This window comes from Canis lupus, chromosome 6 (genome assembly GCF_011100685.1).
Source record: "Canis lupus familiaris isolate Mischka breed German Shepherd chromosome 6, alternate assembly UU_Cfam_GSD_1.0, whole genome shotgun sequence".
In the NCBI taxonomy this organism is placed as follows: domain Eukaryota; kingdom Metazoa; phylum Chordata; class Mammalia; order Carnivora; family Canidae; genus Canis; species Canis lupus.
In genome coordinates this window covers 12,763,822-12,791,487 of record NC_049227.1, presented here as the reverse complement: position 1 = coordinate 12,791,487, position 27,666 = coordinate 12,763,822, and the positions used below count along the sequence as shown (strand labels likewise).

The 27,666-nt window shown below is 58.3% G+C and overlaps 1 protein-coding gene across 3 annotated transcripts; it reads left to right on the top strand.

Moving 5' to 3' along the window:
- SLC29A4 (solute carrier family 29 member 4) lies at positions 1-26,795 on the top strand. Of its 3 annotated transcripts, none has more exons than XM_038539564.1 (11): positions 1-137; positions 14,208-14,393; positions 17,297-17,428; positions 17,696-17,809; positions 18,317-18,445; positions 20,347-20,421; positions 21,898-22,145; positions 22,791-22,932; positions 23,017-23,204; positions 24,215-24,455; positions 25,657-26,795. In XM_038539564.1, the coding sequence occupies exons 2-11, from the start codon at positions 14,219-14,221 to the stop codon at positions 25,791-25,793; spliced, it is 1,581 nt and encodes a 526-aa protein (XP_038395492.1). In that variant the 5' UTR covers positions 1-137; positions 14,208-14,218; the 3' UTR covers positions 25,794-26,795. The 3 variants fall into 3 exon arrangements, with proteins under 3 accessions (XP_038395492.1, XP_038395491.1, XP_038395493.1); XM_038539563.1 differs by lacking the exon at positions 1-137 and adding an exon at positions 10,639-10,680; XM_038539565.1 differs by lacking the exon at positions 1-137 and having other exon boundaries at positions 18,354-18,445; positions 20,352-20,421.
- The last annotated feature ends 871 nt before the right edge of the window (positions 26,796-27,666 follow it).

Below are 27,666 nucleotides of genomic sequence, written 5' to 3'. Positions count from 1 at the left end.
TCCCTGGTTACCCTGCTAATTTGCTCACAAGCCTCCTCTTGTAAATAGAGAGTACAAAGGCTCCTGTGAACAGCGTGCCCGACGAGCAAATTCTGACTTCACTGGAAAGGCTTCAGACGGAGCACAGCAAGCCCCAGGTAAGGCCCAGGTGTGGCTCAGGTGTGGCTCAGGTGTGGCCAGCAGCCTCGGTGGCCAGCCCGTCATAAGCAGGTACCAGCTCGGGCTCCAGCCCCCGTTCTGCCCCTCCCACCAAGGCTGGCTGGGAAAGCTTGGGCCGGCCCCTGGGGCTCCCTGGCATCCTTCTCTCACCTGTGAAATGGGTGTGCTGATTCCAGAGCCGTAGGACGTGAGATATCATGCATGTGCTCCGGGAACAGAGGAGAGGTGTCTGTGAGAATCCAGTCACCTTCATCTGGTGACAGTGGGCTGGCGTCACTCTGCACCCCACCCCTCACCCGACAATAGTCCACTTGCTCAGCCCCTTTCACTTCTGGAGCCCTCCTCCCAAGACCCAGAGAGGAGCTAACGCCTCAAGATTCTCAGCTGTGTGATGCTGCACGAGCGCCTTCACGTCTCTGGGCCTCATCCCCACCTGTGAGGATCCAATGATCCCTGATACCCAGTGAGTGCTCAGGGTCATCCCTACCTCACCAAAGCCAGGGGAGGCTCCTTGGAGGAGGGGGCGGTGGCCTGGAGCTCTTGCAGAAGAGTAGATGTTGGTGGGGTAGAGGGGAGTGTGCGTCAACGGGCAGGTCCTCCAGGTAGAGGGAACTCCGTGGGTAAAGCTCAGGAAGGAGTCACCTCCCTGTGGGGGAGCGGAAGCCACAGGAGCCCGGGTGTGGCTGGTGCTGGGCGGAGAGGGGGCACAGCGGCTAGCCAGGTGGGCAGGGGATCCAGAGGTTTGGAACTGGCAGGGAGAGAGGAGTCAAGGCTCCCAGCAGGTCCCCAGGGTCCCCCAACCTCACCCACAGCAGCCATAATGAAGAGCTCTTCCTGCTAAAAGCTCCTGGAGCCGGGCCAGGCAGCGTCTGCCGTCCTGGCCACCCTCCAGCGGCAACCCTGGGAGCTGCTGTCCCATCCTGCTGGCGGCCTGTGGTGTCCTGGGGGGTGCAGACCCGGGAGGCCACTTATGGCTTGGGGGCCCAGTCCAGGAAGCCTGGCCAGGGTGCCACGCCTTTGATCTGTAGGCCTGGGGCGTGGGGGTCCAGGGGATGGCATAACCTGCAGGATCGACAACAGTGGCTGAAGAGGGAAGAGCGCGATCCTGGCCCTGCTGTGGGACTGGAGCAAGCCCTCCCACCTCTCTGAGCCTCCCGCCTCTGTCAGCCTCCCCTGGCAGAGTTGCAGTGAGGATTGGAGCAGAGCTTGGCTCCTAGCCGCTGCCCGTAGCGTCCACCCCCACCCCCATCACGCACAGCACCACGCAGGGGGGTCTTCACCCTCTTAGGACAGAATTACCGGCTTTGCTTGTTTATTGGATTTAAACAAAGCCCAGATGGCTGACTCCCCTCTTCTCCCGAGGTTGACAGCACAGGTGCTTGCATGGAGGCAGGGGCACTGCACTGGGCAGCGATGGGGCAGACGGTGCGTCCTGGAGGGTGACGCCCGGCAAGGGCTTCTCCTCTCTGCACCCGGGTCCTGGGCAGTTCCAGGGGCCTTTCCGTCCATGGCCAGACATAGGCTTTGACACCGTGGTGGTCCCCGGGCCCGCCCTAAGTTGCCTCAATAATCCTGTGTCCTGGGGTCACTGTGAGCACAAAATGCAGTGCATATATGGCTGTGACCCACCATCCCAGGTGGGAGTCCCACCTCACCACTCACCGGCTGGCTTCTTCATCTCTAAGAGGGGGTTCAGGGCACACCCGTCTGTGCAAGAATTAGAGAAGGTGACGTCAATGAAGGCCACTCCCCGCTCAGGGGGACGCGGGAGGGGAGACCCCCGTCCCTTGAGATCCGCTGAGCCTCCCCCTGCTGGGCGCATCCAGCAGCAGCCCACGCAGCATCCCTCCCTCTGCGCTGGGGAGGCTCCCGCTCCCTCTCCCTCCCCGGGCTGTGTCCTGGGCAGGCCCCACACTTCGTTCTCTGTCTGGCTCTTGGCTGCAAGTACCGGTTTGACGGGAAGATTCTAATGGGCTTTAAGTTAATAAGTTGGGAATAAATTAGGTTTGAGCTCCGTAGGAAGCAGATGGCGCAGCCGCCGTGGCCTGGAACAGCCCCGCTGGAGCAGCGACGGGCAGGCAGGGGCATGGCTGGGCTCTCTTTATTCTTCTTTCTCCTCCAACATCTTATTATGAAAATTTAACATAAAGAAGATCCAAAAGAATCGTGCAGTGAACACCCATATGCTCACTGTCTGCATTTGCTCTGTGAGCTCACTGGGACAGCTGCCCGTCCCCCCCGTCCCCCTTGCCAGCCACCAGCCCAACTCGCTGTTTTTAATGCATTTCTAAGTCCGTGGCAGACATCAGTCACTTCACCCCTAAACATGCATATCATTAGCTAGAGGTCAATATTTGTTTTGGGTTTGGGTTGTTTGTTTTTAGGTAAAATTTACTAACAGTGAAATGCACAAATCTAGAGTGGACACTTGCTGAGTTTTGACAGATGCACACATTGCAGAAGCCAGAGCTCCACCGAGACACAGCATCGCCGTCGCCCCAGATAGCTCCCCATGCCCCGCACGCTTCCCGAGGGTGATCACCCTCTTAATCACCTCAGAACCATGTTGTCTGGTCTAGAACTTCATATGAATGGATATGTGTCCTTCTGTGTCCTTTTTCACTCGGCACAATGCTCTTGAGATTCCTTCCGGTTGTTGGGGTATCAGTGCTGCGTTCCCTTTTATTGCTGAGTACCGCGCTGTGGTCTGGAAGGACCACAGTCTGTGTACTCATCTCCTGCTGATGGACGCCTGGGCTGTTGCCAGGATTTTACTATTGTGAATAAAATCCTTATGGGTCTTTTTGTGGACATTAAGTTTATTTTAGTTTAGTTTTTTAAAGATTTATTTATTTATTTATTTGGGGGGGAGAGAGAGGGAGAGCAAGTGGGGGAGGGGCAGGGGGAGAGAATCTCAAGCAGACTCCTCACTAAGCGTGGAGTCCGATGGGAGACTCCACTTCATGACCCGTGAGCTGAGCTGAAACCAAGAGCCAGATGTTCAATCCATTGAGCTACCCAGGTGCCCTGACATGAAGTCTATTTTTAAGCTAATCTTGAGTCCCTCTTTCCCCTAAAACAAGACCAGCTCACTCCATAGCTGCAGGGGTTAGGATAATGCTTCAACTGTCCCCCCTGGTTTTTGGCTGGCCACATCTCCCCAGACTGAGTCCCCGTGGTGGGCCGTGGTGGGCCTTGGCGGTCTGCAGTGGCTCGTGCTCCTTCATGGGTGGCCAGGCTGGCGGCTGTTGTCTGCAGTGGTGAGAGCTACTCTGGAAAGTCTAGCTTGGGCCCAAAGTGTCTCCTTCAAGGTTTGTGTACAAGCACACGCACCTGGGAGGCTTGGTTGGATTGACCACCAGAAAAAACAGACCCGAGGGCCCCAGGGAAGGGATTCACCCCAAAGCAGAGATCAACTGTAGAGTACCACTGACGAAACACAGCAAAATCTCAAAGGTGCCACAGAGAGTGGCCATGGAGTAACAGACACGGCTAAGAAACACTCCAGGCCATACTCAAAACTCTCAGCCAGGTGGAAAGGGCTTCTAAGAATCTTAAAACTTAGACTTTCTCTGCTCGACTAGAGGGCTCCTAAAACTCCCATGGCCCCAAACAGAGAGACAATGTCTCAAACAGATGTGCATGTGTGGCTCTTACCCAATAGAGGGTGTTGTAATCTCATACACAGGAAGCCCACAAGGTTTTCAAAGGAATCATATCGGCTGGCCTGAGCAGAGCTGATGGGGCTTCAAGGCTGGCGAGCTGGCCTATAGCCCTCTCACCCTTATCAGCCATTCCTCGAGGGCGAGTGTGTGCAAGTTGGGTGAGATCAGCTGGCTCAGAACCCCTTGGGCTTTGGGTTCTACCCTAGTGCCCACTGAGGAATTATGGGAGAGAGTTAGCAATAGAAGGACACCTTTTAGAAAGCTCACTCTGCCCAAGAAGAGGGATTGGAGGGCAGAGTGGCAAAAGCCAGGAGACCAAGGAGGAGGCCCTGATAGCCATCCTACTGAAAAATTATTTTTTTTTTTGGTGGGGGAAGCATCTGAGGCCATTTAGAACAGCACCTGGAGCTTGCCAAGTGAGGACAAAGCAGGTGCCCTGACCCCTGGCAGTGGCAGCGCCCTGCTCCCTCTGTCCACAAGGCAGACCGTGGCACAGCATCTCCATGCACCGATCTGGCTGTGCCACCGGGGCCCAGATGACACAACAGTCATGCTGCAGGTCCCTCCCACAGTCGCTGCTGCAGCCTGTCACCTGCTCCTCTGATGGGCCCTTAATTGTCTGCATTTTTCATCCTGGCAGCTGGCTTTCCTCTAAGGGAGGGTTGCTAACAGGGTCGGGAGGACAGACATCGATTAGCAGAGTCCTCACTGCTGTCAGTGAGGCCCGGGTGTCATTGGCACTGACAGCAAGCCTGGCCCCGAGCCTCGCCCACCCTGGCACCCCCACAGGGAACCGTTTCCCAGCACTGCAGTCACCCCTAACAGAGGCACCCATGCTTAGCGGCCAGCACACAGGCTGAAGAGCACAAGACTCTGCTTCCACCTACCAGCTAGGGGCCTTCTTGGGCCTCAGTCTGCTCACACAGAAACTCGGCAGGGATGCTAACAGTCCCAGGTCACAGGGAACTGGGAGATTAATTTGTTTTTTTAAGATTTATGTATTTATTTGAGAGGGAGAGAGAAAGAGAGCAGTGGGGAGGGGCAGAGGAAGGGAGAGAGAGAGAGAGAGAGAGAGAGAATCTTGAACAAGCTCCATGATTGTAGTGGAGCCCATCACCAGGGCTAGATCTCACAACCCTGAGATCAGGACTGGAGTCGAAATTAAGAATCAGATGCTTAACCCACTGAACCCCAAAGGCATGCTGGCCCCACTTCCTCCTTGACACCAAGGGCTCCTCCCCACTCTGCAGAGCCCCAAGGAAAACTCCTGACTCGGCCAGCTGTGGGGATGGCCCGCCCCTCTCAGCTCTGGGACCTCGTCAGACACACCCACCCCTCATGCCATTGCCACCAGCCCCTTTTGCACCCACAACACAGCCCTGAAACCCCCCCAACACACACACACACACACACACACACACACAACCACAAGCCACTGCTCAGATGCTCTGGACATTGGGCAACATCAATCCTATGCCCAGACCTTGGCCCTAATCTAAACCCCAAAGTTTCTCCTGTTATTCCAGACTAGGAGTCCTTCACTCCCCAAGTCCTCCCATCACTTGGTGCTATCAGGAGCCAGGGTGCAGAGAGCACGGGAACCAGGCAGGTGAGGAAGATAAAATGTCTATCTCTGCACATAAACAATGTTTCGTTTTTCATAAGAAACATGTACTTGGAAAAAAACATTACAACTTGACCTGGGCTTATAGAAACAGTGGAGAAACAGACAGGAACATTCAGGAACACAGTTCAGTATTTTGCTGCATTTCCTTCTAGTCACTTCTCTATGTGGAGTGAATATTCTGTATTGTGTATCCTGTGTGTCCCACTTTAAAAAAATGCAGGGGCGCCTGGCTGGCTCAGTCAGTTAAGTGTCCAACTCTCGATCTCAGCTCAGGTCGTGATCTCAGGGTTGTGAGTTCGAGTCTCACGTTGGGCTCCACACTGGGCATAAAGCCTACTTAAAAAATAAAAATCCAGGGATCCCTGGGTGGCGCAGCGGTTTGGCGCCTGCCTTTGGTCTTGGAGACCCGGGATCGAATCCCACATCGGGCTCCCAGTGCATGGAGCCTGCTTCTCCCTCTGCCTGTGTCTCTGCCCCTCTCTCTCTCTCTCTCTCTCTCTCTGTGACTAACATAAAAAAAAAAAGATCTTTAAAAAAAATAAAAAATAAATAAAAATAAAAATCCAGGGGATCACTGGGTGGCTCAGTGCTTTAGCTCCTCTCTGGAGATTCTGGTTAATACAGTGCCTCTCTCTTCTCTCTCTCTCTCTCTCTCTCTCATGAATAAATAAATAAATAATCTTTTTTAAAAATCCAAAGTGTATATAAGTCTACAGTAAGTTAAGTTCAGTTTATTTTTTAAAAGATTTTATTTATTTATCCATAGAGACACACAGAGAGAGGGAGAGGCAGAGGAGACACAGGCAGAGGGAGAAGCAGGCCCCATGCAGGGAGCCCAACGTGGGACTCGATCCCGGGTCTCCAGGATCACGCCCTAAGCTGAAGGCGGCACTAAACCACTGAGCCACCCGGGCTGCCCTAAGTTCAGTTTAAATTTGAAAAAAGGCTACAATAAAATTAATTATCCCTTCTCTGACCCCAGCCCCACCGTCTCCTTTCTCCAAAGCAATCACCGTTACCTACCCATGTACACCTTCCAGAACAATCTGTGTTCAGGCAAGCACACCCGTGGATGCTCCCCCTTTGTAACACAATGATTTCATACTCTACACACTGTATTAACCAGAATCTCCAGAGAAACAAAATCAATAGGATGTGTGTGTAATGTAAATTTAGCATGAGGAAATTGGCTCACATAATTATGGAGGCTGGCAAGTCCAAAATCTGCAGGGCGGGTCAGCAGGCTGGAGGCCAGGAAGAGCTGATGCTGCGGCTGAAGTCCAGGGGCAGAATTCCCCCCTTGCTCAGGGCTAACTGATCAACTTTCTGTTCTTTGCCGGCCTTCAACTGATTAGGTGAGGCCCACCCACATGGTAGTGGGCGATCTTTCAAAGTCCTTGGATTTGCTTTTTCTTAAGATTTTATTTATTTATTTGAGAGAGGGTGAGAGAGAACACAAGCAGGGGGAGGGGCAGAGGGAGAGGGAGAGGCAGGCTCCCCACTGAGCAGGGAGCCTAATGTGTCACTCAATCCCAGCACCCTGGGATCGTGACCTGAGCTGAAGGCAGATACGTAACTGATTAAGCCACCCAGACACTTCAGTATTTTGCCCACTTTAGTGTCCATATCAATGACCATATGTTTTTTTTCTTTGACCTGTTCCTGTGACGCATGACGTCAATGGCGTTCTTTACGAGACCCTGCGTGTACCATGTTATAGAGCATGCTAATTGCAATGTGCTCCTGGATTTTGTCGGCTACTATTTCAGTGAGGATTTTATACTGCCATTCATAGGTGAGATTGGTCTGTTGATTTCTTAGAGAAATCTGTCAAGTTTAGGAAGCTCTTCTTTATTTTTTAACCCGTGCTCTGGAAGAGTAAGATTGCACTGTGGCTCCTTCTTTAAAAGTTTGGTAAAATTCTGAAATTCTGTGAACCTACCCAACCAAGCCTGGGGTTTCAACGGAGGGGTAATAGATCTTCAACAGAATCCTCTAGTTCCTGCTTAGTAATTGTTTTATTTAGATTCCTTTCTCTTCTGATAGCAGGTTGTCTGTTTATATTTTCCTAGAATATCATCTTACCCATTTTAAAAAATATTTTGTTTGTTTGTTGAGAGAGAGAGAAAGAGAGGCAGGGACACAGGCAGAAGGAGAAGCAGGCTCCATGCAGGGACTCAACCCCAGGACTCTGGGATCATGCCCTGGCCTGAAGGCGGTGCTAAACCATTGAGCCACCCGGGCTGCCCCATCTTACCCATTTTTTAAAAATTTTGTGGCCCAGGGGCACCTGGATGGCTCAGTTGGTTAAGTGTCTGCCTCTGGCTCAGGTCATGATCTTAGGGTCCTGAGATCGAGCCCCGCATTGGGCTCCCTGCTCAGTGGGGAGCCTGCCTCTCTCTCCCTCTCTGCCTCTCCACCCGCTTGTGTGCTCTTTCTCTCTCTCTGTCGAATAAATAGAATCTTTAAAAAAACTTCTGTGGCCTAGATGCAACGTGTGTTTTGCAGTGCTTCCCATTTCCTGTTTGTGTGTCACCACTTTCACCCTACCAGTTCCACCTGAGTAGGTAGGTACCTGGTGGTACCTCAGAGCTGTACATCCTAGTGGTGACTTCAGATTTCTCAGTGTGGTTACAGTCTTCCACTGGCTTTCTTGGGTTTCTCATATATTTTTTTTAAGATTCTATTTATTTGCGGGAGAGAGAGCACACGGCTGGGGGAGGGGGAAAGGGGGGAGGGGGAGAGGGAGATGGAAGGGCAGAGGGAGAAGCAGGAGCTCCACTGAGCAGGGAGCGCCTCGTGGGGCTCGATCCCAGGACCCTGAGATCATGACCTGAGCGGAAGGCAGGTGCTTCACGGACTGAGCCACCCAGGCGCCCCCTGAATTTTTCAGATAGAACAATCATAGTCTGTCTCCCACCATGATGAATATTCCTTACCCACTCTCCCGGAGTAATTGGGCTATTTTTGCAATGTCTGGCTGTTACAATGCACATCTTCATATACAAAGCCTTTTCTGTATTTAGAATTATTTCCTTGGGCTAGATACTCTGGATCAAAGGGTAAGCATGTTTTTTTAGGCCAGTTTACTTTCCAGAAGGGTTGTTCCAATTTGCACTCCCACCAGCAACCAAGGATTAAAAACCTGGGTCAGGTCATGCTTTTTCCTCCAACAGAAACACTGCAGGGGCTCCCACCCATTCCCACTGCCAACAAGACCCCCCTTCAGGCTGCTTTATGCCCCCAACCTTACTTCCCATCTCCCACTGGAAAGTTCTTCCTCCTCTGACCTTCTTTTTGTTCTTGAATATGAGCTTTTCCTGGCTCCAGGACTTTGCACTGGCGGTTCCCTGTGCCCCAAACACGCCTACCACAAACCACCCCACAATGGGCTCCTCTCCATCACAGTTCTGGCGTCACCTCCCCGGAATGGCCCTCCCTGACCACTAGACAATGATGCCCACCCCATCCCCATGGTCACACACAACCCCACCATTCTGTCCTATTGTCTTGCAGGCATCTGATGCTTCCTAAAGTGGCTGCTTGTTTGTCGCCAGCTTCCCCCATTAGACTGAAATTCCCCGGGAGCAGAGACCCCAATAGTCCCCTGTATCTAGAGCAATGTCTCACACACACACCAAATAATTTTTATTTACACCCAGGAGAGCTCGGCATGGCTTCCTGCATAGACCCTTTCAAAACTCCAGAACTGTGGAAAGCACAAGGCTCATTACTTTAAGATCAGTTACTTTGATCACCTGGCTGTCTCCCCCCCGTCCAGACAGCACCAGAAGGTGGGCAGAGGGGTGCTTCCAGCCCTGAGTGCACGACAGCACCCTCCCCAGCACCTTTCACTTATCTTCACTCTACTTCACTCAATGCAGCCTAATTCAGCACCCAGTTAAGTCCTCTTCAAACAAATATTTGGCTCTTTCTGTATGCCTGGCACTCCACTGAGCACTGAGGATCTAGTGGCTTTACTCCCAGGGGGCTTCCAGTCTTTCAGAAGGGATGGGGCAAGGCCTTGAGTAAAGGTGCCAACTCCGGCTCTGGGCTGACCAGCACCTCTGGGGCTTCCTGTTTGATGGCAGAGGTGGGTCTCAGGACAACAGGAGGAGCTAGTCTGGTGGGAAGTGAGAGGAGGCATCCAGGCAGGGGCCTGTCGGGTGCTTTGGTAGTCCCGTTCTGATCCCATCCTGGTGGCTCGGTCCTGGGTGGGGAGGGGGTTCGTCTGATTCCCATGGACACGGCTCCCAGCCCTGGAGGGACCCAGGACATGTCTACCTTCTCACCTTGTCACAGGACCCTCTCCCCAGCATGGACACCCACCCTCCATCCCTAGCTCATTTCCTGTGCCAGGGCGGGGACTCCCCTCTGCAATGTTCTCCAGGCTTCCAGACAGTCTCTCTTAAAATCACATTACACAAGAGTAAACAGAGGCTCAGACAAAAGTGGGCGAGCTCGGGCCCTCAGCCCCGAGAGCGACTCCTCTTTACCGGAGAGAAAACCGAGGCTCCGCGATAGGAAGCCATCCGCCAGGGTCTCGTCCCAAGCCGGGGGGAGCAGAGACTGGGCAAGGGGCTGGCGTCAACCCCCAGGCCCGGCCGGGACGCGCCCCTCACGGCCTCCAGCCCACGGACTCCTACTCATCCTTCAGAACTTGGGGTCTGGCCGCTCGGCTCGGGTGACCTGCCCCAGCCACTGAGCTGGGCGCTGCAGGCCTGCCCCCCACAGCGGCCGCGGCGGGAGCGGGGAGCGCGGGGCAGTGCGCCCGGGCGTCCGCGCGGGAGGTGCGCGTGGGGCCGGGGCTGGGGCAGGCGAGGTCACCCCGCGGGGGATGGCGGGGGCGCCGCGCCCCTCGGGGTGTCCGGGCGGGTGAGGACCTGAGCCGCGCCCCGCCCCCGCCTCTGCGGGCCCGGCTGGGGGGAGGGGAGGGAGGGAGGGGAGGGAGGGGGCGGGGCGGGGCTCCGCGGGGGGCGGGCCGGGGCGGAGCGTGGTGGCCCCCGCCGCGCTCGCCGCCGCCGCTGCGCCCCCCGGACACGCTCGCGGAGCCGGGCCCGGCCGACCGCGGACCCGCGGAGGACGGCGGGGGCGCCGGGCCCGAAGCGCGGGGCGCGGGGCGCGGGGCGCGGGCGCCCAGGGGTCCCGGCGCGGGGCCGGCGGGGCCGGCGGGGCGGCGGGGGCGGCGGGGCCGGGCGCGCCGAGGACCCCGGGGCCGGGCCGGGCGAGGTAAGCGGTCGCCGCGGGGCGGGGGCGGGGCGGGCGGCGGGGACCGGCTGGGCTGAGGCGCGGGGACCTGTCGGAGCCTTTGTCTGCGGCGCGCGCGGCCCCACTCCGCGCCCCTCCCCCTCCGTGGCGGTCGGGCCGCTGAGTCCGGGGCGAGGGCACGTGCCTGGGGACCCCGAATCTCCCCCCCCCCTCGTCCCAGGTACTCCCAGCCTGTACCTCACCCGCCATCTGGGCCGGGCCAGCCCCCACCCCCGTCGGCCCACCTCGGAGTGGCCAGTGGCCCCAGCCATGCCCGGCGCTGGGAGCCACCGCCCGCCCGGGCGTGCCCAGGGGTCCTTCCTCCTGAAGTTCCTCCCTGGACCCCCTCTGCCCCGTCTCACGTCATCCCCCAGCCAGCTCCCTCCTGGCTCCTGGAAAAGCCACTGTAAGAGGCAGGGCCTGTGCCCAGGGGTCACCTCCGGCGGCCTGGGGAGTCCCTCTTTTGCCTAGGGGCACAGGCTGGGAACCAACTTTGTTGCTGATAGGACCCGGCAGGCAGAAGGAGCCCGGGGGATGCAGGGTGCTGCTGGCCTGGGACCCGCAGAAACCAAGGCCAGGGAGGAGGGGGTGCGACTGGGCTGGGAGCTGCCAGCCAGCGCCTGTGGCCAGCGCCTCCGCCTCTCCAACAGCAACTGCAGGAAGGAAGCGGCCCAGGGCCTTGAAACCCACTTTTCTGTGGGCAGAACCAGCAGGGACGAGTTGGGGCAATCTGTGAGCTGAAAGGGGGGGGTGCCAAAGGTGCTCGACCCTGCCAGGGCTTCAGTGCGAGCCGTGTGACCTCTGACCTTGGCTCTCCGGGCAAAGTGGGGGCCCGTGAGCCAGGCTTTCAGGACTGCTGGAATCCGGAGCCCTCTGAGGCCCACAGCAGTGCCCCAAAGCAGGGGCTGGTGTGACTTCTGAGCGCCTCCTGTGTGTAGTCCAGCTTTGACCATCTAGCCACCTGCTCCCATTTATGAAGTACGTGACAGCCTCACCTTCCTCATCCACAACAGGGAGATAGGGAAACTGAGGCCTGGAGTGGCCCTTTGAAGCATTAAGTGGTGACCTGTTGACCAAAGAAATGAACTTTGTCCTCTCGACTACTCCCCAGGGGTGGACATTGAGGGGTTCTGGCAGGGTGGGGGGATCAGAGAAGAGCCCGTGCTCTCTTGCATTTTTAAGCCCATGTGCATATCCTTAAATCTTAACTGAAGAGGGACATGAGAAGAGGAGGAATGGGTTGGGGGACCATCTGAGGCTCCAGGCTGTTGGTGTGGAATGTGAGGGGTCCAGGGAGGGGCGAGTTGGCCGGGAGAGGTATAGATGAGCCACCTCAGCCCCCCCCACACTCTGCCACCCTGCGAGGCCTGGCCTCTGCCCAGGCCAGTGACGTTGTGCCTAGGGGCCTGGGGCCGCCACAGGGGAAGCCAGAGCCCCCTGCCCACAGGAGGGACCAGGAGAAGCACATGGGGACAGTGGCTGAGGCAGGCATTGTGGGTGGCAGCTGCCTGCCTCACTGATGAGCCAGAGGGAGCAGTGGGGCCGCCTCCTGGCTCAATGCTGAGCATGTCCGCCTTCCCGGGTGGTGTGGTCAGACGTGTCCAGGGCGCTGCGTCTTGGGAAGCTTTGCAGAACACAGGTCAGGGGTTCGGGGTTCGGGCGTCCTCTGGGGCTGGGCTCAGGTCCTGAGAGGATTGCAGGGGGGAGTGTGCCATTGTTGTAAACCACTGCTCTGCTGCTGGCTCCTTCCTCGGCCTTCCCATCGGCTCAGGGAGGCTGGGAGGGCGGGGCCCAGGGTCTTGGAGCCTCCTGTGCCGGATCCTGACCAAGGCCACAGAGCAAGGCCACGGTCATTCAAACCAGGCGCAGCTCTGTCCTGAGTCCACTTGGTATCCCCAGCTCCAGATGTGGCAGGAGGCCCAGGGCTGGGGGACACTTGGGAGATGCACTGAGCCTGCAGTGGGGTTACGCCTGCCTCTCAGCCCCCAGACGGAGAATCCTCAACCTTCTTGCCCATGCTTGTGGGTGCCCATCAGCTGGGGCAGCCCCCAATTGGCAGGGGCAGTTTCCCCAGTCCCTGGACCAGCCTGGAAGGAAGCAGGATGGCTCTGAGCTCCAAGGTCCCTGTTAACACTCTGTAGAGCGCAGGAAGGGTGGAAACACGGGCCGGCAGGAGGCACTCAGTAACTAGTCAGCACATCAGATCCGGGGGCTGAGAGCGGGTAAACTGAGGCAGGAGGGCAAGAAGAAATGAGACAAAAGAAGTGCAGGTGGAGGTTGGAGGGGTGGTGGCGGGCCGACTGCAGAGATGATTGGAGCAGTCTCGGACACCCAGGATCCTTCGGGAAGTGGGCCTTCTCCTGGCTTCTTCACACACACTCTTGGGTGGGTCGAGGTGCCACACTCAGTGCCCGATGCTCTGGTGTCCCACCTCTGTCTCAGATTCTCTGCCATGAGTGTGTAAGAAGATAAATGAATAAAAGTCATTAGAAAAACAACTGGCTCAGTCGCTGGAGCGTGCCATCTTGCAGTTGTGAGTTCAAGCCCCACACTGGGTTTGCTGATTACTTTAAAAGAAAATAGAATCTTTTTTTTTAAAGGAATTTATTTTTTATTTATTTTTTTTAAGATTTTATTTATTTATTCATGATAGACACACAGACAGAGAGAGAGAGAGAGAGAGGCAGAGACATAGGCAGAGGGAGAAGCAGGTTCCATGCAGGGAGCCCGACGTGGGACTCGATCCCTGGTCTCCAGGATCACGCCCTGGGCCAAAGGCAGGCGCCAAACCACTGCACCACCCAGGGATCCCAAAAAAATAGAATCTTAAAGAAAAAACAGAAAAGAAAAACTGGTAACTCTTTTTAGGGATAAAAACAAGACTCCCTCCAGCCCCACTTGCCCCCCACAGGGTTACCTCTACAATGGAGGTGACTCTCCATCAGGGATAAATTAGCTTCTTCCTTTCTTTTAAACGTAAGACTTGAATTGAAGCAAGAGAAACTGGGGTGAGACCAAAGGAAGGACTTCCCACCACGGAAAGTGGTTGGCCCCAGAATGGAGGGCTGCGGTGCTTCTGAGTGTCCCCGGGCTGCTGCTCCCCTTACGGTCTGTGAGACTGGGGTGGGGGTGGCGGGGGCGGCTGTCTCTAGGCTCCCGTTCCCTTCCCGGCTGTAAAATGAGTGAGTATGGGCACGTCTTCCCAGAGGGAGATGGTGCGGGGGACACTGAGCACGTCGCTGGCACACGCAGCACTCAGTGATGTCTGCTGTCACTCTGACTGCTCACCGAGTCCTGGCACTCCAGCTCCAGATTCCCCCTCCGCCCACCCCATGTCTCTCCCTCCGTGCCACCATGCCACTGTCACCGGGGTCCCCGTCATGGCGCCACTGCGACCAAGCCTGGAGTGGCATGGCACCGCTCAGCCACAGGCTCGTGTGCCCCGGGGGCGCAGCGGGGTGCGGGGTCCCCCTGGCTCGCTCAGCCCGCCTCCTCTCCCCTCTCCGCAGCACGGGCTGCCATGGGCTCCGTGGGCAGCCAGCGCCTCAAGGAGCCCAGCGTGGCGGGCACGCCAGACAGGAGCGTGGTGATGAGCTTCAGCTTCGACAGCTGCCAGCTGGAGGAGGAGGTGGCGGCGGGGACGGCTCAGGGCCAGGGCGGTGTGGCTGGGGTTGTCCCGGCTCTCGCGGACTCCGGTGAGTGACGGGGCCGGCGGGGGCGGGGGCGGCGCAGGTGTGTGTCCGGCTCAGGGCCAGGATGGGCTGCGGGAGCCCCCGGGAGCCACCGAGTGCAGGACGCAGCATCTGCCAGGAGGGATCTGTCTCGAGGACTTCGCCCTGATGTCACGTGTCCCACGTGGGTCACGGAGCCAGGCGAAGAGCTTTCATCTGGCCAGAGGCTCCTGTGACCTCTGGGCAGGTGGAAGGGCGCACGATGAATCATGCACTGCCCTGTAGAGCTTCCGTCTGGAAGTGACACATGTCGCTTGGGTCACCTTCACTGGCCTCCCTTCAGTGGAGATGGGCAAGCGAGTGCCAGATGGGAGGACCAATGTGAGGTGCAAAGACTTGATTTTCATCCTGACCGTGTGACCTTGACACAGGCCTAAACCTCTCTGAGCCTCGGTTCCCCCACATCAAGGAAATGGGCCAGTTGCCTATGCGATCGGACTTGCTCGGTAGAGGGCTGCATGCGGGGCTGACACTGGACAGGTTTGGGTTCAACCACGTCCTTCCACCGACTTGGGGGCCTTGGGCGAGTGACCATTCTCTGAGCTTTGGTTCTGTCATCTAGAAAGGGGAGAAGTCCAGGTGCCACCCTCACTGTGGCTGCACAGAAGCCCCAAAACATTGCTAAGGGCTGTCCCTGCCCTCGGGAGGCCCCCAGTGACAGCTCATTTTGGGGTGCCTGCAGTTGTTTTTTTAAGATTTTATTTATTTATTCATGAGAGACAGAAAGGAGAGAGAGAGGGAGAGAGGCAGAGACACAGGCAGAGGGAGAAGCAGGCTCCATGCCGGGGGCCCAACGCGGGACTTGATCCCGGGCGGGACTCCAGGATCACGTCCTGGGCCAAAGGCAGGCGCTAAACCGCTGAGCCACCTGGGCTGCCCATGCCTGCAGTTTTTGCTAGCACCCCTCCAGGCTCAGAAATAGGGGCTGATTTTCTGGTTCCATGCCCTGTCTTTGCACGTGGGAAGCAGAGGTCCTGCTGGCCAAGCCCTGTTCCCCTGTACTTAGGCAGAGCCAGCTCTGGGCCCATCCCCAGGGTGCCAGACTTCCCCTGGCCAGTCGTGGCACTAGATAACATGTGACTGTGGCCATAGAAGCAGATGGTGGTCATGGCAATGGTGATTTTAACTGTAGTCGCCTTGGTGATGGTGGCTGGGTCACTCAGCCAAGAAACAGAGCCAGTGGGAGATACATACACAGATAGTAGAGAGTTGGAGATAGGATGCAGGTGTGGTTCACTACAGAACATAAGCAACTACAATGGAGACTGGCTAAGGTGGTCTGAAGTCCATAAGGCTGGTGCTCAGGAAACCCCAGGGCTCTGACCTGTTTAGGGTCTTGGCTCTGGGAAGACCTAAATGCCTTGCCTGATTAGGTCAGGCCCACCCAGGGTAATTTCCTTTTGATTAACTTAGAGTCCACTAAGGAGAGACTTTTATCCACAAAATCCCTCCATGACAGCACCTCAACCAGTGTCCAATTGAACGAGGGACTAAGCCAGCCAAGTTGACCCATAAAATGGACCCATCACAGCCCACCCCTTGCCCCCATGGCTCTCAAACACAGCTCCGTAACCATACTTCATCTCCAAATAAAGACACTAAGTCATACTGCCACCTGGTGCGACTCAGCTAACCCCTCTGCAACCGAAAACACACTGACCCTTACCCCAAAAGATGCAAAGTCTGACATAGCACGTTCCCACCTCTCCTTTGACAGCCCACGATTTAAATATTGAGATTTGGCACAAACGTGTCCTCTGTTAGACGGTAAGGTGATAAGGTGGGCAAACGCAAGCTTTGGGTTCATAGACACATACAGACATACTAGCGTCAAGGTGAGGGACAAATACGTGCAACAGCGGCATTCCTGGGGTCTGGGGGGTCCCGTGGTCATGGCTGGTATTTATAACCACCTTTCTCTGCTGCCCATCCCGCGCCTGTTCCCTCCACAACCGAGCTGGTCATGGTTCTTTGCCCAGTGGGGAGACCCAGACCTTCATTTCTAAAGGCACAAATCAGATTGTTTTCCGTTGACTTCAGCCCCCGGGAGTGGAAATCCTAAGAAACGCCGTGACATACTTGTTCCAGACGTACGCATATTCTGTTCTATTCTCTTTTTTATGATTTATTTATTTATTAGAGAGAGAGAGAGCGTGTGCACATGCGTGGCACACACCGAGGCAGAGGGAGAAGCAGACCCCCTGCTGATCAGGGAGCCCAACGGGGGCTCCATCCCAGGACCCCGAGATCATGACCTTAGCTGAAGGCAGACACATACCTGACTGAGCCCCCCAGGCACCCCTCTGCTCTATTCTGTTCCATCCCTGATGTGCCCTTGGTAGTCAGGATGAGCCACCCCAGCCCCCTGGCAACCCTCTTCTCTGCCTGCTGATTTGGGGCCAGGAGGAGCCCAGCATGGCCAGGGGCCGTCTTGCTTCCCGGTCAATGGGACTGTTGTGTCTCCGGGTAGAAGTGTTTCTGCCTTTGGACCCTGGACCGTCCCTTTGGGCCCGCAGCCTGGAGTCATAGGGGCGGGAGGCAGCCGCGTTGCTAGTGGGTCCCTGAAGGTCAGAGTGGACCCACATCCACCTGCGTGCTCCCTGGACACACGAGTGCTGGTGTGGGGAGCTCAGCCCGGGTACTAGACCCCCAGTTAGAGCCTAGGCAGCCTCCTGGGGAGTTTCGCCTCAGCTGAGTCTCCCGGGGGCCTTTCTACGGTCTGTCAAGCCAGCTGCTTTATGGCCACGACGGTGGTGGCCATGGGTGGTTGCCATGACAGCTCTGACCACGAAGGGGGATGGTGGCCGTGATGCTGGTGGTGTGGAGGGGCTCGCCCCCCTCTTACCTGCTGCTGCCCTTGGGTTTAGCGGTAGAGGAGCCGGTGCCCGACGACCGCTACCACGCCATCTACTTTGCGATGCTGCTGGCCGGCGTGGGCTTCCTGCTCCCGTACAACAGCTTCATCACCGACGTGGACTACCTACACCACAAGTACCCAGGTGGGCCCCCCACCGTCGCGCCCTGCCTCCCCAGGCCGGTGGCACACTCGGCTCTGGCTCGCCACCCTCCCGAAACCCTACTGGGGAGCCCATTCATTCAAATCCTCGCTCAGCGGCAAATTGCTAAGTGACTCAGGGCGGCCGCTCACCCTCCCTGGGCTGCCAGCCACTTTCAGGCAGAGCGAGGAAGCAGTACCTGCTGAGGGTGGGTGCAGAGAGAGGGGCTCCCCTGAGCACCTACTGCCGGCGAACCCTCCCCCCTCGCAGGGACCTCAATTGTGTTCGACATGAGCCTCACGTACATCTTGGTGGCACTGGTGGCCGTGCTCCTGAATAACGCGCTGGTGGAGAGACTGAACCTGCACACCAGGATCACCGCGGGTACACTGCCCACCGGGGCTCCCAGCTCTCGAACATCTGGCCTGTCACTGCCATTCACCTCCTCAGTTACCCTGCGACCCATCTGTCCAATGGGCACACCTCCTCAGAACGTTACAGGGTTCAACGTATGAAAATAGGGTCCAGCTTGTGGTGGGTGCACCATATGCTAGCACGATACCTGCCCCTGGGGAGGCTTCTGTGCACCCTACATCGCGTCCCGGGGCCTAGTCAGCTCTTCCTGTCCCTTTCCTCTTCATGGCAACATCCAGTTTCAAGGCCCAGCTCAAGTGGTACCTCCTCCAGGAAGCCTTACAGGCATCCTCCTCTAAGACCTCTAAAGTGTCCCCAGCCATACAAGCATTAAGGAGAAAGGCAGACAGAGAGGGCATCTCTGACCAGGAAGGGTGGCACGAGGGGAGCCACAGGAAGGGTGCTCCACAGGAAGGGTGGCACGAAGGGAGCCCCCCACCTGCTGCTCCCTGCCCACCACTCTGGCCTCTCCCACAGGCTACCTCTTGGCCTTGGGCCCCCTCCTCTTCATCAGCATCTGTGACGTATGGCTGCAGCTCTTCTCTCGTGACCAGGCTTATGCCATCAACCTGGCCGCTGTGGGCACCGTGGCCTTGGGCTGCACAGGTAGGAACGGGGGCTGGCACCGACCCCTGAGTACCCGCCGCGGGCCGTCACACCTCGGTCCCCCACCTGCTGGGGACGTACCGCACGGGCTGGTGGGCTCAGCGCCAGGACATATCCACGTGCGTGCCCCACCCGTGTGCTCACACACGGAGTGCACACCCGTGGTGCCTACTGCATCCACCTGCACGTCCTACACACCTGTGTACAGCATCCACGTGTACACTCCACACAAACCCACACACACACTGCACATCTACACCTACATGCCACATCCTTGTGGCACTACACACACACACACATGCTGTATGTGTATACCTACGTGCTGCATCCATGTATACGCTACACATACACACACATGCTGCATCCACGTGTACACCACACACGTGCACACACTTGCATGCTGCATCCATGTGTAAACTCCACACGTGCGCACATGCTGCACATCCACAGTGCCCGTGTGCCCCGAGCACATACAGCATTAGAGTGCATACACTGTGCACAGGTCCACACACCCACTGCATGCCATGTGGACGTGGAGGCAATCCCCTGGCTTCCTCAGGTATGAATTGTGCTTCAAGAACTATCCTGCCCATGTCACCATGTCACCTTGTTGCTCTTGGGGGGTGTCTCTCAAACTTATTTTTTTAACTTTATTTTGAAACTATTTCATACCTCTGGAAAGGTTGCAAGAATAGCATAAGGAATTCCCACACACCCTTCACATTCATTAGGCTCGCCAGTTGCTGATGTTTTGTCACATAGACGCTCTCTGTCCCCATTATACACATAGATATGAATAAATTTTGTCTCTGAAAACATATAAATATAAAATAATCTGTGTTTTCATCTTAAACCATTTGGGAGTCATCTTGCCTAAATCCTGAGTCCTTTTTTTTTTTTTTTTTTTTTAAATCCTGAGTCTTGAGAGTGTATTTTCTAGAAGTCAAGATGTTTCTTCTATCCCTGTGTTACAGTTACCTGAGTCAGGAAGCATAACCCACATGGTGCGCTCTCAGGATCCGTGTCACATGTCACCCATCACCTGGATAGCATCCTTTATAGCAGTCTGTTTTCCTGACCCAGGATGCAGTCCAGGATCACACCTGGCACTCACTGTCATGTCTTTAATCCCCTTTAGTCCTGTATGGTCCTCCGCTTCCCTCTTTCACGGCAGCAATGTCTGGAAAGGTCCAGGTGGTGGCTTTGTACTCTTTCAAACTCTTTTTGTGTGGCAAGAAATACGTTTCACACTATGAGCCAGTGAACATGTTTGCATGCGTGTGTGTGCTTATTAGTGAGATTGAAGCTCTGGGAAACTGTGTCCTCACTCCAGGTGGTGTCCTCAGGTCTGTTTTGTTCTGTTCTATTTCTTTAAAAAAGCAAATGCCGGGAAGGACCAGGAGATCCTAGTTTTCATGGTTTGTCTGCTCTGGGGTGGGTGTCCGTGTAGGGCAGGGATTTGCTAAGCTGTAGGCTCTGAGCCTGTGCATCTCTGTGTTGGTTAGGATGAGAGCAGGGAGGCTGTAGGAACCAGCTGGCCCAGAAATCTCAGTGGCTTCATAAAATTAGACTCCTTTCTAGCTCTCGCTGCATGTCCAACACGTGGACAGAGGCGATGCTTCACACAGTCCCTGGGAGCTGGGCCTCAGTGGCCCCCATCTGTAACACGAGGCCCCTTTGGTCACTGCCACTGGGGGAGAGAAACATCAGAAGTCCACTTGGCTTTTTTCGCCTCGGCCGGAAGGGGTGCATGTTTTCTGCTCGTGTTTCATTGGCCAGGACCTGGCTGGCCCGTGGTCCCCAGCACACACTACTTGCTGGGCAGGGTGGGTGGGCCAGATGCCTCTGCCACCAGGTGAGGGGTGGCATCTCACAATCACTCCTCTGTCTCTCCCCCCAAGTGCAGCAATCCAGCTTCTATGGGTACACGGGGATGCTGCCCAAGAGGTACACCCAGGGCGTGATGACCGGGGAGAGTGAGTATCTGCAGACCCCCAGGAGGAGCCCTTGGCTATGTGCCACGCACCTGGTTGGGGACGGTGACCACCATCAACCCCCGCCTGGCTGGTGGGGGGCAGGGACTCCCGATGGGAAGGGAACGGCTATGATGTGTGCACATCTCTATGAGGGTGCAGACCTTTGTGATGTGAGAGCACGTATGCGTCTGAGCGGGGCTCTAGAGTGACTTGGGGTGCTCGTGTGTTCTGTGTGTCTGCATGTGCATGTGTGTGCAAGGTATGCCTGTCCAAACCACGATGTCCGGCACCACACCTCAGCGTCACGTCACGCTGTCCTCAGATCCCCGGACCCACGAGCTAACCCCTGCCCGGCACCCCCACATGGCTTCTCAGACTCACTTTTCCAAGCCCACCCGTCCTGTCCATCTGCCCCTGCTCAGTGAATGGCACCCCCAAACCTGAACCTTACCCAGCACTCTGATCCCTGCCCTCCAGCCCTGGTCTGGGTGGCCAGCTCCCCACTGGCCCTGCTGTCCCCACCTGCATATCAGGGCCCTCTTTTGAAGCCCCTTCCACCAGATGTTCTCAGCCTTCCTTGATGCCTGGATGGGCCAGGGTCAGCAGTGTAGTCCAGGCAGGAAGTTGGCCCACTTCTTTGGGGTACTCTGCATCCCCTACCATGTGGGGAGGTTGCCCAGACACCCTCAGGACTCTAACCCTTAGGTGTGTGGGGTTCGGCTGCAGGAAGGCACGGGGCAAGCAGATCACTTCGGTATGTTTTGTCACAGAGGTGAGCGAGGCAGCTGCAGACTGTTGCTGATTTGGGGTGGCTTGTGCAGCCAGGAGCCCCACACTCTGAGATTAGCCATCAGTGGCCACGGCCTGCCTCTGCCAGACACTACCCAGTGGCTCATGGTCACACCCCACACCCACATCCTGCCTGAGGTCTCCCACCTGCCATAACCCCACTGCCCTCCCTTGTGATCTTGTGACCACACCCACACTTCCCGTCAGCTCCTTGAACATGGACAAGCATAGCTCAGGCCAGCCCCTGCCGGGGATGCTCCTCCCCAGCCTTTGCCTGCCCCCACTGTCATGTACAGATGTTGACATTCTTCTGCAACTCGTTAGCAGCACGAGCCCTGGGAAGGCAGGGCTCAGGTACCCCCTGTCCCCACTGTGTCCTCCTCAGGGCAAGGTGGTGCCAGGCACACAACAAGCGCTGTATAAATGCTCCTGGGGTGTGTGTATGAGAAGACAGCAGGGCCAGGGAGGGGTGGTCTGAGTGGGCGCATGCTGGGAACAGCTCCCTCCCGTCTGGGGCCTGGGCCAGGGCCGGAGGGAGCTTGAGCAGGGCAGGGCCGGGCAGGTGCGGGGCCGGGCAGGTGCGGGGCTGGGCAGGGCCCGGGACGGATCCAGGCAGGGGTAGGGCAGGGCTGGGGGTGCTGAGTGGGGGCCGAGGCCCAGGCCGAGCATGGCTCCTTCCCGCTCCAGGCACGGCGGGCGTGATGGTGTCCCTGAGCCGTATCCTCACCAAGCTGCTGCTGCCGGACGAGCGGGCCAGTACGCTCATCTTCTTCCTGGTGTCCGCGGGCCTGGAGCTGCTCTGCTTCCTGCTGCACCTGCTGGTGCGACGCAGCCGCTTCGTGCTCTACTACACCACGAGACCCCGCGACAGCCGTGGGGGCTGCAGGGCCGGCTACCGCGTGCACCACGACGTTGCTGCGGGGGACATCCAGTTTGTGAGTCTGTCGGGCGCTGCCACCGCCAGGTCCCAGCCGACCTCCTGGCCTTCCCTCGGGCCCTCCTTCTATCTGCAGAATCAGGTTTCGAGCCCCCGTGGCACCCGTGTATGTGGCCTGAGGCCCGGCTGGTGGGCCGGCCAGAGCCGTCCTGGGGGGCAGGGTGCCCTCTGGTGGCAGCAGGGCCTCACGGCCCCGGAGGGAGCAGGGTGGCAGGTAGGGCGCCACAGGATGACACGGGAGGGCAGGGCGGGAGGAGTCAGCATCCCTGCTCCTGGGAGGCCCCACGCCCCTCACCGTCCTCCGAAGCGAAGTCCTTGCAGACAGGGTCCAGAGGGTCAACCAGGCTCTGTGTGACACAGAGAGGGGCCACCAGGCAACACACTGTGTCACAGTGCTGGGACCAAGCCCACGGTAGTCAGGGAGGTTCCCTGAGAAGTGTCCTCTGGGCTGACCTTGACCCCCGAGGAGGGGAGATGTGGAGATCCACAGGAAGGGCATCGGGAGCAGAGGGAAGAGCAAGTGCGAAGGGCTCAGGGGCTGGATGGAGCTCTATGTGTTTGAGGGGCCGTGGGGTGCAGGGTGGGCGACCTGGAGGACCCCTCCCCACCCATACCCGACCGGCTCCGTGCGTCCTCCCTCCAGGAGCACCATTGCCCAGGCCTAGCCAACAGCGGGTCCCCGAAGGACAGCCCAGCCCACGAGGTGACCAGCGGCGGTGGGGGCACCTACACGCGCTTCGACATGCCACAGCCGAGAGTCACGCGGAGCTGGCCCTCCTTCAGAGGTCGGGGGGCAAGGCAGGCGGGGTGGTCCTCTGGGCATTGCCGGCAGCGCCCCCACCGCCTGACCCCTAGCCTGCCGCCCACAGCCCTGCTGCTGCACCGCTACGCCGTGGCCCGCGCCATCTGGGCTGACATGCTCTCCATCGCCGTCACCTACTTCATCACGCTGTGCCTCTTCCCGGGTCTCGAGTCCGAGGTCCGCCACTGCGTCCTGGGCGAGTGGCTGCCCATCCTCATCATGGCTGTGTTCAACCTCTCCGACTTCGTGGGCAAGGCAAGCCTGCAGCCCCTTCAGGGTCCCTGCAGGTTGGGGGCGGCCCCTGAGCTGAGGACACCGGAGCTCCCAAGTTGGGAGGGGGCAGCCAAGCCACTGCGCCATCCCAGGCCACGTCCCACAGCGGGCGGCCCTAGCAGTCATCCTTGTGTCTGCACCCCGCAGCTACTGGGTCTGTGGGACAGGCCTCCCAAGAGTGCAGGACGTACTCCCAGAGAGCAGGCACCTCGAAGGGGCCACAAGAATCTGGGCAGAGTGCCCTCCCCGTGCTACAAGCACAGGGCAGGCAGGGGTCAGGGTTGGAGTAGGATCAAGGCTGCCATTTCTGGGGCAGGCCTGATGTGGGCCTTCTTCAGACGAATGAAGAACGTGAGGCTCAGAGAAGGAAAGCCTTTTGCCCAAGGTCACACAGCAGAGCCGTCTGAGAAATGAGTCTGTCTGCGAGGGAGCAAGGCTTAGTGAGCTCAACTCTTAATTGTGCTCTTTCCTGCTGCATAAAATGTTGTAGGCAGGACTGACCCTTGGGGTCTCGAGGGCCCCATTTCTCCAGTAGGGTCAGGAGCCCATCCTGTGAGGGTACAGTGAGGATAGAATGAGGTGGGGGGACCCATGCAGTGTTCTTGTTTTTTGTTTTTTGGTTTTTTAAAAGATTTTTATTTATTCACGAAAGACACAGAGAAGCAGAGACAGGCAGAGGGAGAAGCAGGCTCTCTGTGGGGAACCTGATGTGGCACTCGATCCCAGGGAGCCAAAGGCAGATGCTCAACCACTGAGCCACCCAGGGACCCCTTGTGCAGTGTTTAGATGGATGCTAGGCACACCAGCAAGGACCGTGTGTTGCTGTAACAACACACGGATTTGGTGGATTTAGTGGCCAAGGCCGGCAAAGGATGGGGACCCACCGGAGCTGGTGCATCTGTGCACAGGGACCCTGTGTGGGGCTGCTGTAGAGACGGGAGGAGTGGCGGGCTCGGGAGAGACGGGGAGCCCACGTGCCTGGCTCTCCACAGATCCTGGCAGCTCTGCCCATGGACTGGCGGGGCACCCACCTGCTGGCCTGCTCCTGCCTGCGCGTGGTCTTCATCCCCCTCTTCATCCTGTGCGTCTACCCAAGCGGCACGCCCGCCCTGCGCCACCCGGCCTGGCCCTGCGTCTTCTCTCTGCTCATGGGCATCAGCAACGGCTACTTTGGCAGCGTGCCCATGATCCTGGCAGCGGGCAAAGTGAGCCCCAAGCAGCGTGAGCTGGCAGGTAAGGCCCACGGGAACAACGGCCATGTGGCAAAAAGGTGCTCCTGGGCTCCAGGGTCATGTCAGCCTCCGGGAGCTCATAGATGTGGGGATGTTCATCAATCACTTGCCACTTCATTCATCCCGCAAATGCTCAATGAGCCCCTACTGTGTGCCAGGCACTGTTCTAGGCACCAGGGATACAGTGGCAACAAGACGATGACCCCTGCGCGTGTGGGGCTGACAGTCCAGAGGTGACAAATGACCATACACGTAATGTGTTGAGTAATGGTAAATATGACAGAGAAAAAGCAGAGAAAGAGGATGAGGTTGTTGGGATGGGGAGTTTACAATGTAAGTGGAATGATCTGGGAAGGCCTCCCTGAGGAGGTGACTTTTGAGCAGAGATCTGGAGAAAGTGGCAAGGAAGCCAGCCTTGTGACAATGCAGAAGAAGAGCCTGCGTGAAAGCCTAGGGGCAGAGCCAGCGATGGGACGGGGGGAGGGGGGGGTCCCCACGGTAGGGGTGGAGGCCCCCAGGAGCGAGGAGCGGCAGGACCTGAATGTGTGTAAAGACCGCTTCCGGTGCTGCTTGGACAGTGAGGCAGGAACAGGCAGGGGCCGGGAGGGAGGGAGGCGCTCCTGCACTCGTCCAGGCCAGACCAGACCTTAGAGGAGGGGCTCGGGCAGCGGGCCACGTCCCTGGAAGAAAGTGCCAGATCCCAGATCTGTTTGACAGCCAGAGCCCACGGGGCGGGCTGATGGATCTGGAGACCAGATGTGAGAGAAGGATCTGGGGCCAAGAAGGAGTCCCCAGTTTGGGGGTGTCCCGAGAAGCCTGGATTGCCATCGACTGAAGGGGGAGAGGGGTTGGGGGGGCCAGGGGCCCTGGATCACGTTCCGGGCACAGTCGTTCCAGAAGCCCTTAGACATCCCAGATTGTCCGCACAAGGAGGCACGCACGTGTAGATGGGGAGCTGGAGGCAGAGAAGCAGGCAACGCCTGGGGCAGCCCGTGTGTTCACCTGGGGCGTAACCGTCCTCAGATGGCCTCCCCTCCGGGAGCGGGCGGTGGTCACTGCTTCGCACCCAAGAAGCTGCGGCTTGGACTCGCGGCCGCCGTCGTGGTCGCTGCTGTGGTCCTCTGAGCGCCCCCCCCCCCCCCCCCGCCGCCGCAGCGCCACCCTGCCCCTGGCCGCCACCTGAGGTCCCGTGTCGTCCGCAGGCAACACCATGACCGTGTCCTACATGACGGGGCTGACGCTGGGCTCCGCTGTGGCCTACTGCACCTACAGCCTCACCCGGGACGCCCCCAGCAGCTGCTTCCACACCTCCACAAACACCTCCTTCCCCGGCCTCTGAGCCAGGCCTGGCCACCCCCGAGGCCCGAGGCCCCCTCCCCGCCCCTGCCTGCAGTGCCTGCGGGGCCCCGGCCTCCTCCCCGTGCCAGTCACGCCCCCTCTGGGCCCAGCTGCCCTGTCACTCCGGCCCCAGGGCTATGCTGAGCCATCCCAGGGCCACCCAGGGCCGCCCAGCACTGTGCTCCCCGTCCTGTCTCGCACCTGCCCTTCATCCCCTGTGTGCGGTGGCCCCGACTCTAGCCAGGCCAGTGCTCTCTGGGGTCACAGCCGTCCCCAGCCAGAAGAGCAGGCCACCAGCGGGGGCCACTCTTGGCGACCCCCACCCATGGCCACCTGTCCCCGCCATCCATGGCACCTGACCCCACCCTCTTTCACCAGGGAGCCCTCCCCAAGGAGAGGGCCTCTCCCCTCTACCTGTCCCTAAACACTAGTTCTCCCAAGCAAAATGCATTTGCCACGACGGTATAGTAGCCCTGGATCTGAATGCCCTCAGACCGTGGTCTACACTGGCCTCTCTACCACCATAGCTTGTGCGCTGGCCTGGGTGCACCCACCCCGCATCGAGAGCCCCCCTCCATGCACCCAGGCGCCCACCTAGGCCACAGGCCTGGGAGTCTGCACCTGACCGGGGACCCCTGTCCACTTCTCTGGCTCCACCCCATCCGTCTGTAATGCCGCAAGGGGACACACGCAGGCTGAAGTCATCTCTTGACTTAGACCTTGATCCTCACCCAGCGAGGCCCAAGGAAGGACAGGAGTCACTGCAAGTAGGTGGGGGGGGTCCCCTCCCCAGTCAGGATCCTCAAGCTCCAAGTCTGGGGTGCCCTGAGCTGAGGGGATTCTGGAGCATCTTGCCAAAGACAGACTTTTCCAGGGGGAGGATGGCCTGCCCTGCCACGCCCATGGCACACTTGTGACCACCCTGGCCCTCTATGTCCTGTCCACCTGTCTGTCCACTAACTACCGCACTGGCCATTAAAATATGAAGGCAGAGAACTGCCCAGCTGCTGCCTCTGAGTGGCGTCTGTGTGGGTGGGGGCCGCCCCCCACCACCTTGCTCTCTGGTAGTGGGGGAGGGGTCCTGTTGGGACAGAGCCACCCATGGGGCTAGGACCTCAGTCTTTTCACCTGGGAAGCTGCCCTGCCCACAACCAGGCCTGGAGTTGCGTGGGGGTGGCCAATCTGGTAGCAGGAGGGCTCCATGCACCTGGTGGGGGGTGGACGGGTGGCACGGGAGCTGGAAGCATTTGGGGTGTGAAGGCACCTTTGGTGCTCCTTGGCCCTCAGGTCAGGGGGAAGGGCTGCAGCCATCCATTTGACAAGGAGCTTGCACCCTGCCCGCAGGAAATGAACCAGGACCCGAGGTTGAGGGTTCTGGGTTCAAGTTTCAGCTATGCTGCTGATTCCTGTCCAGTTTGGTGCCTTAGTCTCCACAAGCAGTGGAGCCGGTCCACCCTTTTATGTGGGTCCCTTGGAGAAGGTCTGGGGAGGGGGGTCGGCCATCAGAGGGGCTGTGCTCCGGGCCTGCAGCCTGAGGACTCACCACCAGGACCCACTGTCAGGCCTCAGCCCTGGACCCAAACGGGCGCCCTGGGCAGCGAGGGGAGCCAAGACCTCGAGGCAATACCACAGGGGCCACCAGGTGGCGCCAGCGCAGCGCTCCTCTGGGTGGGAGTGGCCGGCGGCTGTCCTGACTCGGTTTCTCAGCCCCTCCCCTGGTGGGTCGCTGGGCAGGTGCCCGCGGGGTCAGGCCGGAGGGAGTGGCAGCAGCAGGAGCAGGACCCGGCCTCCCGTGACCCCCGCAGGGGTGCAGTCCCGTCTCCCCACGGCCCCGGCCCACGCGGCCCCCCTGCACTGCCCTGGCTCTTGTCTTC